We start from the raw sequence: 16501 nt of genomic DNA, 5'->3' as shown, positions 1-16501 counted from the left end.
CTACAGAGTTTGCAAGACAGGCCGGCAACTGGGCCGCTGATTAGATGCAGTTTCAGCTCGCCTTCAAGGACGTTGTGAGGGAGGAAAACAATGTATTTCTGTATCGTCTGACATTCCTGTCTGTGTTGGCCTTTGAGCATTCAGGCTGTGGTCTCGTACCGTGCATGAGCTTGAAGTATAGAATACATTTTGCAAAGCGGTTTTACAGAAAAGAAAAAAGCAAATGGCAGATATTTCACAAAATGGACGCCCTCTGGTTACATTGACGATTCCGTGCTGGCGATGTATGTCATATGATGTGATTGGTTTCTGGCCAACATAATATACATACTATACATACTATACATACTATAGGGTCGTTTCTGGACTAACACCCCTACCGGGTCTACCGTAGCTTACATTACCTTCTGTTTGCTGCAGCCACGTCACTGGTTCTTCATAGGGTGTTGGGTTGGCTCGTTCCTGTAGGCATTTCTCCAGCTTCTGCTCAGGTTGAGCCTCCCTCTGACTCTAGAGGATTCCTTTGACCTGTCCACAGCGCCCTTTCAAACGTGGACTTACTCCCTTTTCAGAGTTCCCCCTTCCCAGGTTTGAACTTCCCAGGGCTGACAGGCTTCATGGCAGCGTCTCCTTTCAAGGAGTCCTTCCTTGCTTTTTATGTCCTGAATTTGGGTCGTTCCCAGCGGAGTACGAGTCTTTCCTTTGTGTCTCTGAAGTAATCTGCATGCCTCCTCAGAGCAACCTCTTCCCAGTACTGTCTGGAGCTGTAAAAAGAGTAGTTTGCATAACTCCTTCAATCTTCTTCCTCTCAGTACTTTTAAGGAGATGACTCAATATTGCCTTGTATGTTTCCTTCCTTCTTCCTTGTCTTGGTGGAATAAAATCTTATATAAGGAAAGGAGGAAGTACTGCAATAACAGACAGTATTCTTCTTAGGTTGGTTCTTAGACAACCTAGGGGATTGCACGGCCTCAAAGGTAAGGGAGTTAGGGAGTTCCATCACGGAATGGGAGACCTTGAGAGGACTCTCTCCCTGTGAGATCCCGCATTCCGCAACCCCAAGTGGGATTGTGGCATAGCGGCTCAACTCCCTAGCCTGACAGGGAAGGGCTCCCCTTCTGGGGATAACTAACTAACTAAATGGGTTTTATATAGCGCAACACTCACCCGAAGGTCTCAGGGCGCTCACAAGGACAAAGAATAAACAGAAAGAAACAAAATATATAGTCTCAAGCAGGGGAGAGATGAAAGCCGTTTATCAAACCGACAAGCAGAGTCTTTGGGAGTGGCAATGAAGTCCTAAACTAGCAGGGTCGTTTTAGTGCTTAGATAAGTGGTGAGATCCTGTGAATCGTCAAAGCAGGCAAATCAAAATGGCCACAATGGCAACCAACTGTTCCAGAAGGCTGTGGCAGCCCTTTTTTTCTTGCAGCGAGGAGTGAGATTCGTTTTTAGTTGCAGGGCTATCAGGTGATATGATATGATATATGATATGATAGTTTATTTATATAGCGTCTATACACAATGTGTTTCAAAGCGCTTCAAGGCAAGGGAGGGAACAAGGGAAAATACAATGACATTCTTACAGGCCATGAACAGTAATGATGTGAACAAGGGAAAGGGAAAATACAATGACATTCTTACAGGCCATGAACAGCCAATCAGAGCAGTCACTGAGAAACTCCATCTTGCCTTGGGTCAGAATCAGGATTCTGTATTAAGAAGTTAAGGCCAAACCAACTACAATAGAAAACTTCCCACCGACATAAAGCCAATCTAAAAGGGATAATAATAATAATAATAAAGAGATAAAGGAAAGGAAACCTGACAGTACCCCCCCTCCTAATGCCCAGTCCCTGGCCTACCTTATGTGCATTTTTGGCATGAAACCTAGCAATTAAATTGGGCGCATGTACATCAACTGAATCTTCCCAAGTTCGTTCTTCAGGTCCATATCCCTCCCAATCAATTAAATACTGCAAATTTCCCATCACTTTCCTGGAATCCAAAATCTGTTTAACCACAAATTCCTCAGATGAATCCTCCAAAATCACAGGGGGAGGAGGTGTTCTAAATCTAGTTCCTGAACTAACTGGCTTTAAAAGGCTAACATGGAAAGTGGGGTGTACCTTCAATTGCTTGGGTAATTTCAAACGCACTGCCACAGGATTGATGATTTTCTCTACCTCAAAAGGGCCTACAAATCGCAGACTGAATTTATTCTTCCCCTTAATTTTTAGATACCGGGTAGAAAGCCACACTAAGTCTCCTACCTTGTACTCAGGACTTGCTTTCCTTCTCAAATCAGCACATCTTTTATACTTCAACTTGCTTTCCCCCAGCACCTTTTTTGCTCTATCCAAATTATTCTTCATTACCAGCAAACGATCTTCCACTCCAGGATTCCCGGAATCCTCAAAAACCTCAAAACTCAGAAAGCGAGATGAAACCCACGACCCAAAAAGAACGGGGACATAGAAGTAGCATCCTTATCACAATTGTTGTAAGAGAATTCAGCCAACCATACTAAATCCACCCATTCCTCTCCAGCTTGTAAATAACACCTTAAAAATGTCTCCAATTCCTGATTTACTCTCTCTACTTGTCCATTAGTCTCAGGATGATACCCAGAAGTTAAACTAACTTCCACCCCAAGTTTCTTACAGAAGGCCCTCCAAAATTTTGAGATAAATTGAGATCCCCCATCAGAGATAACTTGACTCGGGAGCCCATGCAGTCTAACAACACCTTGTAAGAAACTGTGAGCCAGTTTTTCCGCAGTAACCTCTCCCTCCATCGGTAAAAAATGCGCTTCTTTAGTAAGAAGATCCACCACAACTAGAATGGTAGTACAACCTTTATCCAGAGGAAGATCAACGATGAAATCCAAAGAAATAGTGTGCCAAGGACGAGGAGGAACAGGTAATGGCTCCAATAAACCATGCGGCTTCCCAACTTGACTTTTTCCCTGTGCACAGACTACACATGTCTTAACAAAGTTCAATGTGTCTTGGCGAATGTTTTCCCACCAAAAGTTCCTTCGAACTAACTCCAGAGTTTTCCTGAAACCAGGATGTCCTGACAAGATGGATTCATGACAGTTTCTCAAAACCTTTTTCTCTTAACTCTTCAGTAGGTAAATAAAGCTTGTTGTCAAAAAATGGTAGACCGTCTTTTAAACTTCTGGCTGGATCTAGTCTCACCCACCGCTCCATCTTCTGCAAGGACATATTCTGGCGAACTTCGTTCAAGACGTCCATGCCTTTAATGACTCCAGCTAACAAAAAACTTTCTGGAGCAATAAGAGGTTCTGACTCCAGAACCTCTCTCACCTCACTTCCAGGAAATTGGCAGGATAAGGCATCAGCTTTTTTGTTCAAACTTCCGGGTTTAAAGGTCACGACAAAATCATAGTAAAAAAATAAGGACCAACGAAGCTGTCGTGGAGACAAAGTTCTTGCAGATTTTAAAAACAATACGTTTTGATGATCAGTGTATGGGAGGATTGGTCCAAGAGACCCCCCCTCCCCTGCAGCCTCTCCCACTTGTGAAGTCCATGGCTCGTCGGGGGTTCCCCCTGCCACCAGGGCCCAGGTGGCGGGTGGACCACTGGCTGAAGACATTGACCAAACATGCTGTATTAAGCTAGGCCCTGGAAACCATTTTGTGAAATCAAAATGGCATGAGCCCTGTGCACCACAGCGCGGCACCCACCCTTGGAGAGTCTCACTTGTCCCTGCGGCCGCAGCTCCCTGGCAGATCCGCTGAGAGCACGTTCACACGAACAGATGGACAAGAGCTAGTGCTAGATGCAAACACTGTAACATTCACCTTCCGCAGTGTATCACTGTTCTCAGTATGACCCGGCCAGCAGGGCCGGGGTGGAAAAAAACTGTAAAATGGTCCCCCTACAAAAGCAGAGCCCCCAAATACCAATGAGCAAACTACCTGTGATGAAACTCTTCTCTCCATGACCTTTTTGACTAAAACATGTAACCTCCATGAAGATGGCAGAATGTGTATTTATATGGCATTCTGGTTGAAGTACCCACATCCCCGTAGCTATGCGCAAATGGTAAAAGTGTCCTGGGATTTTCATGTTATATGTTTCGCCGAGAAGAATGCACCCCAAGGTCCCCTGCCATAACTGAACTAATGCTGCTAGAGTGCAAAGGAAGACAAATTCAACCCCATTGGGAGCTCATGTAAATGGTGCACGAAAATGCACAATATGTATTTGAATGTCCAAGCTCACCATGTGTCACTGCCATCAGTCTCATTGGCCAGTTGTTCCTGCGTGCTCCACCAACCTTACTACTACCTTGCTTACCGTGCATGTATAGAAATGTAACAAAACGTTGTGGTTGTTAAATACTTAACATATAGTTATCAATTGCAAAATGGTTATAGGTAACGCATTTGAAATGGCCATGTAAAGGCACTAACAATGTAGAAAACATAAGCTTTGAAAAGACTCAATGAGTATTGTACATTATATGAATGTTTATGCCTCTTCCACATAATCTGCATCGCACGAGGTAAATACCATTGGGGGCATATCCAAGGCCATTCCCCCTTCCTCCCCATTGAAGCCTGCCAGACGGAAAGCAGAGGCCTGTGCTGCTCTGCTTCACCTCCCCCAATTCAGCTGGAGCCGCTTCAAACATTCACGTTCCCCCGCAGCTCCCAGGGCGGCGGCCAGCCACCTGAATTATTTACAACCCAGCAGTAAACCCCGGCCATAAACGCAGGCACGAAGGCGCCCTTTCTTAGGCTCCACGACCCACCAGCTCACCCCAGGTTAATGGCCCCTGTAAAATTAGGACACCCAATATTATAGCAACACTGTAGGAACACATTCATAATGACTTCTAACGAGACATGATAACTTGGACAGCTCGCCCCTTGCCCTGAGACCCAACCTTGCGACCTATGATACCCGGTCAACAGGACGATGGTAACCATGTATTGATGTATCACCAAAAGACCCCACTCTAGGTGCATTCCTCCTGTGGTGCATTAACCTGTAGAATAACCTATTGGAAGATTTACCGGGGGAAGATAATATTGCAATATTGAATGAATGCGGTGCCAAGCCAAGAAAGACGTTCATTACTGACACTGGTCACGGCTGGCACAACAACCCCGCCCGGATGAGCCCAGCTGACCTGCCATGCCCGGCCCACGTGGGTAACCAGTGACGTCCACCAACCACGGCAAACCACATCACAGCTGCACCTATAGTTAGTCGTCGCCACCCAATCCCCACGAACTTGTGCCCCCTATAGTGTGTAGGTTCTTATGACGCATTTTGTAAATATATACGCCTATCTTTGCTATTGTCAGACAGAGCGCTCTCGGAGTTTGCAGAGTCCTTTGCATGCCCTATTTCGACTTATATAAACTCCCATTAAGCTCACCCACACTTTGTCATCTTGGGAGAGACCATTATTGTCTCTCATTGTGGGGAGGATCGTGCTATCTGGGGACGCTCGCCTTCATCAGTAAGAACCGTTACCGTGTGTCTTGCTCCCTTAAGAAAATGTCTCCATTCTTCAAAAGCAGACTTGATTGCTAGCATTTCACGATCTGAAATTGTATAGTTCACTTCCGCTGCAGAAAACTTTCTTGAAAAGAATGCAACTGGATGTAACTGACCAGTAGCTTCATGTCTTTGTGAAAGTACCGCCCCAATGCTAAATTTGAAGCGTCCACCTCCACAAAAAAAGGTTTAGAAAGATCTAGATGTATTAGAATCGGACTAGAAGTAAACCTTTCCTTTAACTCTTGAAAAGCTTTTTCTGCTTCAAGGTCACAGTTAAATTTCACTCCTTTTTTCAACAGTCTCGTTATAGGAGCAACTAGCCGAGAAAATCCTTCGATAAATCTCCTATAAAAATTTGCAAACCCTAAAAAACTTTGTATTTCCTTAACCTTAGTTGGAGTAGGCCATTCTAGAACTGCTTGAACTTTTTTAGGATTAATTTCTAAACCCTTTGGTGAAACTATAAAACCTAAAAACTCCACTGAATCTGTATGGAATTGACTTTTCTCCAGTTTGGCGAACAAATGATTTTCTTGCAACTTTTGTAAAACTAAGCAAACGTGTTTCTGATGTTGATCCAAGTCAGAAGAGAAAATCAAAATATCATCGATGTACACGACAACAAAAATATCCAGGAATTCCCTAAAAACCTCGTCAATAAAAAATTGGAAAGCCGCTGGAGCATTGCACAAACCAAATGGCATAACTTGGTATTCATACAGCCCAAACCTGGTCTTAAAAGCTGTCTTCCATTCGTCCCCTTCCTGCACACGCACAAGATGGTAAGCTCCTCTCAAATCTAATTTAGAAAAAATAGTGGCCCCTTGTATTTGATTAAGCATTTCTGAGATGAGAGGAAGAGGATACCGGTTCTTAACAGTGACTCTGTTGACTGCTCGATAATCTATACAAATTCGGAGTGTTCCATCCGGTTTTGGTACAAAAAATAAAGGAGAGGCCGCCGGAGACTTAGAGTGGCGAATAAAACCTTTGGCCAAGTTTTCTGTTAAATATTCTTTTAAATAATCATTCTCTTTCTCAGTAAGAGCATATACTCTGCTACTAGGCAAAATTGCTCCTGGATCTAGCTCTATTTTACAATCAAAGGGCCTATGAGGTGGTAATTCTCCCGCCACCTTCTCATCAAATACATCCCAGAAATCTTGGTAACACTGGGGAAGTTGACCCACTACCGCTCCCACATCATGACATCCAATTCCAAACTCAGCCAGAAAACTAGACACAGAATTACTCTGTTTGACATCTTCCTCAAAGAGACATCCTGAAAAGCAATTCTCTTGGCAGAAATCTGACTGCATGTTAAACTGTCCTGGCACTCCAATCTATCAAAGGATTATGAAGAGTAAGCCAAGGCATTCCCAAAATAATCTTTAACAAAGGAGCATCAATTAACTCAAACAAAATCCTCTCCATGTGACCTCCTGTTAACTCCAAAATCAAGGAACCAGTCTTGTGGGTAATTGGGCCTGAAGATAGAGATGTTCCGTCTACAGCCCTAACTTGCTCTACAACCTCTTTCTGAAGAATGGGAATTCCCAAAGATTTTGCCAGACCCCAATCTATGAAATTCCCAGTGGCACCTGAGTCAACCATAACGGGACCATTTCCCTTACACTCCATCTCAAGGAACAAGGATACATTTATCGTGATATGAGGAACAGCTGTCTGCAAAGTGTTGGCGATCTGTTGTACCTTGGCTGTTGAAGTAGTAGTCTTTCTTGGAGTGTAAGGAAAATTCCCTAAAAAGTGTCCACCTCTTCCACAATATAAACACAGATGGTTATCTCTCCTCCTAGCCCTTTCTTCTATAGGTAAAGGACCTCTGACCCTGGAAGGTGGATTTTTCATCTTTGTTCTAACCTCCACTTTAGATCTGTCCACTTTAACTAGAGACTTAAAATCACTCTGACTATGTCGCCTCTCTGCCTTCCTTTCACTCAAACGAAAGTCTAATTGGATAACCAAATCAATCAGAGCTTCACAAGTAGAGGGGCGCTCAACCACTCCTGACAAGACATCCTTTAACTCATCTCTAAGGCCCCGATAAAACAATGAGGCCTGTTTATCCTTGGGCCATCTGCTTTCTAACACAAGGGACTTAAATTGTGTTATATAAGCAACCAAATCTCTATTACCTTGTTTTAATTCTAAAAGTTCACCATCCACTTCCAGAGATAGCTGCCTTCTATCAAACATTTTTCTGAAAATCTCTAAAGAATTGGTGTAATTTCCTAGAACCGCACTCTTTTGATTCACCAACAACCCAGCCCAAGCAGATGCCTCCCCAGAAAGATAAGACAACATGAAAGTTATCTTGGATGCATTCGTGGGAAAGCTCTCCTCATAAAATGTAACTCACATTGCATCAAAAACACCCTAAACCTCTTGGAATCCCCTTGATAACGTTCTGGTGGCGCCAAAGGAACTGGAATAATTAAGCTTCTAACCCCTTCTGTAACTGGAGGGGTCCGTTGTATTTGTGGTAACCGGTCACCTCCTTCCCTTTCTAACTCAGGCGGAGAACCAGCACCCCCAGACACCTCATCCTCTCTCCTTTCTCCCATCTGTTGAATTTGTATTACTTTAACACTTAAGTCATCCACCTTTTGACTAAGTAAAGCATTCTCATCACGGGATATTTTCAACTCTTCCCGTAACTCCCTGATCAAAGATCCCAACGCCTCCATGGATTCGTCGGGGTTCATGACAGCTCAGGCGGACTAAGTTATTGGCCTTTCATTCTGTCAGGCTGAGAGGTCCTGTGTCCGCGGAAGCTGCTGAACCTCCGACAATCCCCCTGAAGTGTAATTCTCAGAACCAGAAATACAACTCAGCTCTGTTAACTACATCCCTAAGGGAAAGGGGGAAGTGGATAACATAAAAACACCAGGCTGACTGCGTCAAGACTAACTGAAACTGAACCTGCAGAGAATACAAGAAAACAGATGCAAATCCTCTCATTACTTACTTAACTTCAATGATTAGAATTGACTTTAAATCCATAACTAATAAGTCAAGAATCATACCTGGTTCTTCTCCTAAAACTTCTTAGAGAAGTTTGCAGAAGTAGCTGAAAATCTTTCTTACTTGAGTCTCTTGAACTTTACAGCAACTTCTTATTTATGGCAAACCTGAGAAGTCTTGCTCTTGCCTTTTTTAAAGTTGACATATTGTTCCAGTAAGATTGTCTTTAGTAAATGTCTTTGTTTTATTCTTTTCTTAAGTTCCAAACTATTTACAATACAATTGAGTACGTAGATTCTTGAAGAAACGCGCGCAAAGATGCACACGCGCTGAAGAACAAACGCGCTAAAATCCCACGCACTGAAGAGTCCACGCACTGCAGAGTTCATGCGCTAAAACACACGCGCTTGAAAACACACGCACAGCAGAGTGCACGCGCAGAAACACACGCGCTTGAAAACGCACGCACAGCAGAGTTCACGCGCAGAAGGATTCTCACGCTAGGAAACACATGCGCTGGTAAACACACGCGCAGTAGAGTTCTCGCGCGGACAAGTTCTTGCGCCAAGAAATTCTCGCGATAGGCATCTCACGCGCATAACACACTCATGCTTTTTATGTTCACGCGCAGACGAATTCTCATGCTAAGAAACACACGCGCTGGTTACACACGAGCAGTAGAGTTATCGCGCAGACAAGTTCTCGCGCCGAGGAATTCTCGCGATGGAAAGCTCACGTGCATAACACACGTTAAACCTCGCGCTTACTTTCAAACTAACACCAAAGTTCACGCACTTAAACAATTCAAAGTTAAAGGCTCCAAGAAAACATTTTACAAATTCTCTCTCAAACGACTTCAAGATGAAGGCAAAGCAGTAGAATTAAAATCTCAAAAGATAGTCACTTATCTCCAAAATGATTTCTAAATATCTTCAGGGTTTCCTGTCTTCAGATCACTTTCCTGGTAAACAAAGATCTTCTCCTGACACCCTCTAGAGAGTAGCCGCTCAACTGCTAGCGCCTGAAGGATAAAATCCACCAGGCCCAAGACTAAAGCAGGAGCAGCCACTACACACGTCCTCTCAGCTGGGTGTTAGATGATGAAAGGCAAAGAGTGACAGTTTAGAATGTTCATTGTTGTTCTGCAGGGTTCTCTAGCCAATCAGAGCAGTCATGAGAAACTCCATCTTGCCTTGGGTCAGAATCAGGATTCTGTATTAAGAAGTTAAGGCCAAACCAACTACAATAGAAAACTTCCCACCCACATAAAGCCAATCTAAAAGGGATAATAATAGTAATAAAGCGATAAAGGAAAAGAAACCTGACAGTCACATAGGTGAGCATATCCTGAGTCCCTTGTTGGAAATCAAGCAGTCTTTCTTGTGCACTATAAACAAGTTCTGGATGATCAAACATTGTCTTAAGAGCTTCCACAAACCCATCGTAATAATCCAAGAGAGGATCTCCCGTATTGACTAAGGGAGTTGCCCAGGCTAAGGCATTGCCCGTGAGATGAGATATCATGAATCCGACCTTTGCTCGTGGGGTGGAAAAATAGTACGGTTTGAAGGTGAAATGTACTAAACAAGAATCAAGGAAGGCACGTAGGGTTTTTGATGATCCGTCATATATGTCCACTACTCCCCCTACCAGGACACTTTCTTTGGCTGCAGAGTCACGGGATAAGACTAACTGCTTTAATGCCGCATTCTCAGCCTTGAGGTTTTGGACTTCACTGATTAATTCTTGCATACCTCTCATGAGGTCTTGAACTGCGGATTCCATATCTGCTTCTGTATCAGGTTTGAGGCGTCTCAATCTGTCACAAGTTTCTCCCCTTCTCACCTGTTTCTCTTTACTTGTGACCTTCTTGGAAGTGGCTTCCTTCTTTTGCACTGTCCGAGACTTGTATAGGCCTGGGCGCGGGTCTTCGGATTCCAGCGTGAGTTCTCCTGCTGTCCTTCGCCAGGTAACGTTCAGTATCCAGGACGTGGAGCCAGGAGGGAGGTAGAGTTGCAGGCTTGGTGCGATCTGAAGCGCCGTAGGACCGAGCACATGATTAATCCAGCAATAAGGCACGGATAAGAGGTAAGGAGGGAAACGAACAGGGCTCCAGGAAATTAAGACGAAAGGAAAAAGGGAATTGGAAAGAGCACGGAAGGGAACTCCGACAACACACATCTAACTACTCCAAGCAGTAGCGTTGAGACGCGCAGAGCGGTGGGGGCGTGGCTGTTTTCTAGTAATTCAAGCGTAACGTACAAGGGCTGGAGTGCAGCGTTTCAGAATCGTCGGCCATATTGGAAGGATCACAGAGTTCATACCGCGGTGCATCATGGACCATGAAGTCCAGAATGGCCGAATTCGGCGGTTCATGACTGTTCTGGTCTTATTGTCTGAATGCTGAATGCGAAAGGTTACACATTGCACTTTATAAAGTTTGGTGCTATATCAAAAGTAAACTTTGAAATGGGAATTGAATGAAATATAGGGTTATGCCAACTATTTTAGCTGCCCTTTTTATCTGTTATTGATGTTAGGACTTGCACTTTTATAATGCGACAGTTTGCACAGCTGAGTGACATCCTATTACTAATTGTATTGGAAAATTGTGTTTTGGTATTATTATTGTACCAATGCTGTGAACCTGCACAAAATGTAATCTTAATGTATATGTTTTATGTTTATGCATGTTTAAAGGTAACAACTTTTGTATGATTAGTAACTTGATATGCTGAATTGTACAATCAGTTGATTGGAAGAATTGTGTATTTATGAATTGATTTGTAAAAGTTCATTTTAGTACTAAATATAAATAAATAAAATAAAATAAATATCTGATTCACTGCCTGAGCGTAACAGGCACACCTTTGTTAATTCAGCAGCAAGCAACGTTGCCACCAAAGTGTTCAACTATGTAGCCGTTACTACAGCATCTTCTTTTGACCCATTCCTATGATCATATTTGGAGTATTTTCAGTCAAATCTCCCATCATTTAGAAGTTACAGTAATTTACCCTTCTCACCACTAAAGACCGCTGATGAATGAACAAACAAGAAAGTGTGGTCGAGCGAAAGCAGCACCCAGACCCAGAATACGCCAAACTCTGCAGAACTGTGAAACTGCACTAGTGACTTCACCCACGACTTCAAGTGTGCTTCGCACTGATTGGGGCTTATCAGCACCAGTAAAACTCCAGTCAAGTACAGCAGAGCACCTATCCTGCTGAGCACGAAAGCTCCCAGGCTGGATGAATCGAATGCTGAGAGTACTCCATTTGTAGTGCAAGTGCCGAAATTCACCAGATGTCACAAAGAGCTCACACAGCTCACTGTACTGCTGAACTGCACTAGTGACTTGAACTGCACTTTGCCCATGACTTGAGAGACCTTGTTTGCAGAGGTCGCACAGCGTGAAATTTGTGAAAGCGTTCCCTATGAACATCGTGGTTGCAGAGGTTGCGCAGCTGGAAGCAGTATTTGTAAAAGCTTTCCCCTGAGGATCGTGGTTGCAGAGGTCGCACAGCAGGAAGCATGAAGTTGAGAAGCCTTCCCTAAAATAAGGCAGGCTCTGGTGGCAGACGAGCAACAGGGAGTCTTTGGAGCAAAGATCGCTCCTTTTCTGACCAGGGCGAGGTGGGGAAAAACAAGCAAAGCAGTTTTCCGTGCCACCAGGAGCAAAAGCAGCAGACAACCCAAAGGCAGCGGTGTGAGTGGACACGCAAGCCAAATGCAGTGAGCTCACTAGTACAGGGTTAAAAATGAAGGTGAGCTGGGAGCTTTTTAGCTCCTGCTTCTAGCATAGCAGAGCCTGGTTAGCTTGAAATTAACAGCTACCAGGAGCTACTTTTGGCTCCTAGGGCCAACTGGAGCTTTCCAAATATGTAAATGTGACATTAACTTTGAGTATTTGAGAATGTTAATGAAGATGAATTAGGACACAGCTAACATACATCTAACCACAGTGGTTCATACAAAATGGAGAAAAGGAGAAAAGGAGCATCTCTAGTTGTTCACCTGTGGTAGCTCCTGCCTACAAGGTGATGCCAGACACCCAGGAGCAGAGTTTAGCTTCTGATTAGTGGCAGAAACAAAAGTATGATGTATATCAAACTGATGTGAAACAGAAAGATAATTATGTTGAATACCAAGCTGTTACGAAATGGAGAAAGTGTCAACAAAAGAACTTGTCAAACAGGCCAGCAAGGGGGCATTGTGTTTGTGAAGGTCAGAACAATTACCAACAACACGAGACAGCAATAATATTAGAAACCAATATAAACAACTGTTGCCCATGCCAAAAGAGGGCCATAAAAAATTCAGTTAAAGAGAAACAACATTGCCTAAGCCAAAAGGGGGCAATTAAGAAGCAAGTTGTTTATAGACCCTATTTTCAGAGGGAGAAAGACGCAATAGGGGGAACTGACCTAAATAAGCATTACCTAAGCCAAAGCAGAGCAAGAGTAAGAGAAAACTATCATCAGCACTTGGTTAGTGTGAGAGCGGGAAAACAAGAGTGGCAGGAAGGCTGCCCTTCTAACAGAGGGTGTTCAGTAGGAGAGGAGCACAACCTGCATTGCATGTGGCAATCACAAGTGTGGAGCAAACGGCACCAATGTGTCTCATGTTTTCCTAGAAGTAGTTAAAACTGATGTTGTGGAAAGTCAAAAGACTTTATAAGTTGTGTGAAGTAGAACTGTGCCACAGAAGCACTTGTAGTAGTGTTAGTAGTTTCATTTGTCCTGGCAGGCAAGTACACCAGGGCAAGTGACCTTGTAGTGTAGGCCTGGCAGGCGAGCGGACTAGGCGAAGGTCATTGAAGTACTGTGGTGTGGTAAAAAGTGCTGAAGAAGAAGTGGCTAGGCCACAAAAGCTCATGGTGAAATTTTGTGGAAATATCCTGACAAATTAATATTGCTGATGCATGTGCATTGTGAACTGTTGCGGAATCATCCTGACAGAAGTATTTTTGTTGACACTGATCGACTGTGGAAATTAACTTATTTGCTACGTGTAACTCTGCTACAAGTCGAGAGATAAAAGACTTTCTGAACATTGTGAACTGTTGGTCAAGTCCAAGTGGGAAACTTACTGCAGTAAGAGAAACGTTATTAGGACTTTGTTGCAAGATGGGATTTCCTTATTCCTTTGAACCGTTGACTGAAATTCTGGCTGAATCTGGGGAAGGATAACTCACCCAGGTTACAAGGAGGAATTGTTACCAGGTCTTGGAGATAACTGTTATTTAGTTATGTTGGAAATGCTATGTATTACCTTGTTGATTTGGTTGCATGTACAAGTGTGAGGGACAGAATTGTTTTTTTAGTATTTCCTTTAGCTTATTTTTAATCGGTAGGGAAATCCCCGTTAGGGCAGGGATTGCAAGGCATTTATAAAACCTTTTTGAGTTTAATAAAATGGCATCTTTATTGAGATGGCAATACTGGCATTGTGACCTGGGTTTTCCTCCATTGCTACCAATTAGACATTTTCTAATAAATACAATTAAAAAGTACAGAGGAACTTGTAAGCAGTACATGTACATAAGTGATAACGCTCTGTTTACAAGATAGTTTACTCATACAAAGCAAGTTTATTGAGCATATTTGTTCTCATTGCAGAATCCATATTTACCTCTGTTCGTCTCGGTTCTGTATGTCCATCCCTCAGGTCTGTTGAAAGAAAAGGAAAGTGTCACATGGCATTGTCAATCTGTGAGATGTATACATACAAACATATATCTACCTCAGACATACTTCCTGACTATGTGCAAACATATTAGCATACATGCCTAAATACATACATACAGGCTTAGTCACAGCAGACATGGATCCTTGAGCATGTCTACCCTGTTTCTTCCCTGCCTGCTGTAGCATGACATGTAGGATTGACAGTAAAGGTACATCTGTGAGGTGAATCTATAGGCCCGTCTCCAGCAACACATATATGAATTCATGTCTTTGAAAACCTCATGACACTGTAAGTTACTTTGTCTTGCTTACCTTCATGCACGAGTTAGGCCAGGAGAGGGTGAACATCAATATACAGATGACAGATAGTGACATCAAATCAATGTAAATCGGATTTGTGACCCAAACATCTTAAATACTGAATCTGGCCATTGGAAAAGGTCACAGATGACAGAAGGCAGAGTCGAATTTCGCAGTCAGGCTAGGCACAACAGCCCACGGGCCCCGTGTTCAGCCTCTTTCACCTCAAAGGGAAACAGCCCGGCTACATAGGGCTCCACATTGAGATCGTGAAGTATGCACCCTGGTCTTGGTAAGTAATCATGAAGCAGGAACCACTCCAGACCAGGTATGTAATAAAAGGACATTTTTTAAAGGGTGGTTGCAGGCATCTAGCAATCCTGTGGCGAGAAAACAAAAATTAATGTGTACGTTGTCGCTGGCTGACTCCTACTATTGTGTCTGTCCAATAGTTAAAGTAATTTAGGTGAAGAGGTGAAGTCAAATCCCTGCGCCCGCTTATATGCAAACCCACAAGTGTATACGGTAGGTAGGCAAAAAAAAGGCAATAATGTAAGTCCTTCAGACTGAAGTGATGAGGTTTGCAATAAAGTTTCCTTTATTGAAGATCCTTAATTCGTCTTGAATAATTGTAGAGAGTTCAGTTCTTAATGCGCTCAAAGAATCCTATTGTGCTTAACTATTATGGTATTTAATCTTCCTTGCATTTGTTGTAACTGTGCAGTTTTAGTCCTCTGATAACTGATGGTGTACGGTCCTCTACACGTGTTTTACCACTAGTTGTGATGGCGGCTCATCAGGGCAGTGGAGTAACTTTGCTGAAAATGTTGGGGGGGACATCATGACAACTGAAAGAGGGGGGTGTGGTGGAGTGGGCAGACATTGGCACCGAGGGATAAGACTAAAATACTACACGACAAGAGTCCATTGCTGATGCCCTCGGTTATAACTTTAATAAGACTTGACGTGTGGGCACAGTATGGCATGCTCGTCAGAATCATATACACAAAACATTCCAGTGTGCTCTTGTATGGACATTGGGCACATCTGACAAAAACAGGCATATGTGCTGTTACATAAGGGAGCACCACATAGGCACCAATAACCAATGGGCTGGTGACTTGTGCAGCACACAAATCATTACTGCAAACATATCACTGTACTGATTTGCCATGGACTACTGTCTGTGCGGTGACAGACAATGAACGCTACTTTCATAATCAATGAAATGTTAAGCACAACATACTGTGTAAAACAATGGTGTGTTAAGTGAGCCAAATTAATAAATTGCCCCACTTGAAAGGCTGTCAGCACAAAGAATGAGGGGCAGGGGGGTGCGTGTGTGTGTGTGCGAGTGTGTGTGTGTCGTGTGTGTGTTGAGTTAAGGTGAGCTCCAAAGGTCAGATATGAAACTTTAAATGGGGTCCTTTCCCCTGCCGAGGACTCGTGTAAAGAGATTTGGGGATTTGAGGGCAGTCTTTTTTCTTCGTACTTCCACGCTCTCTTAAGCTAGCTTTGGAAGAAGGCTGCAGGAGTTCACCCTGGAATTGATCAAAGCCCCCCCCCATGCTTCCAATTCTTACTTTCTTTTCTTGGTGATCTTCATCACGCCATTTGCAGAACCTACCACTTCTGATAGCAAAGGGGAGGAGTTGTGGGAGGGATTTGAGTATCAGGAGAAAGATTGGAAAGGAGAGGAAGACCAACGTCAAATGAAGGGGTGGTGGTAAGGGGGAATTCCAGTTGCTAGAAGAAACGAGCATTTAATGCTAAGGGTGGGAAACCATAAATGCTGCATGCTGGTAGCATTACGAATCCTCATTTCTGTGCAGATGAATAGCCTAAATAAACCTCCTTCGAGCTTAGGGATCAAGGGGGCACTGACTGTGTCCTGAGTAGCTGCTGCACTCACACCCGGCCCGCGAGTTCTCTCCCACATGGACCCTAGTGGATGCCCCTCCCACTGGAGACTACTCTGGAC

The 16501-nt window shown here is 43.6% G+C and overlaps 1 protein-coding gene across 13 annotated transcripts in view; it reads right to left on the bottom strand.

Moving 5' to 3' along the window:
• Positions 1-16501, bottom strand: part of LOC138580086 (protein FAM118A-like) — a 1834209-nt gene that overhangs the window by 1592838 nt on the left and 224870 nt on the right. For all 13 annotated transcript variants that reach the window (XR_011304173.1, XR_011304175.1, XR_011304174.1 and 10 more), the window contains one exon: positions 14165-14202. Coding sequence is in view for 10 of the 13 variants with exons in the window: in XM_069650357.1 (XP_069506458.1) it covers positions 14165-14193 (29 nt within the window). In the remaining 3 variants the exon portion in view is untranslated. The remainder of the gene's footprint in view (positions 1-14164; positions 14203-16501) is intronic.

The sequence above is a fragment of the Ambystoma mexicanum genome, chromosome 3p (assembly GCF_040938575.1).
Source record: "Ambystoma mexicanum isolate Mex_15411 chromosome 3p, UKY_AmexF1_1, whole genome shotgun sequence".
In the NCBI taxonomy this organism is placed as follows: domain Eukaryota; kingdom Metazoa; phylum Chordata; class Amphibia; order Caudata; family Ambystomatidae; genus Ambystoma; species Ambystoma mexicanum.
This window is presented reverse-complemented; position numbering and strand designations above follow the sequence as displayed.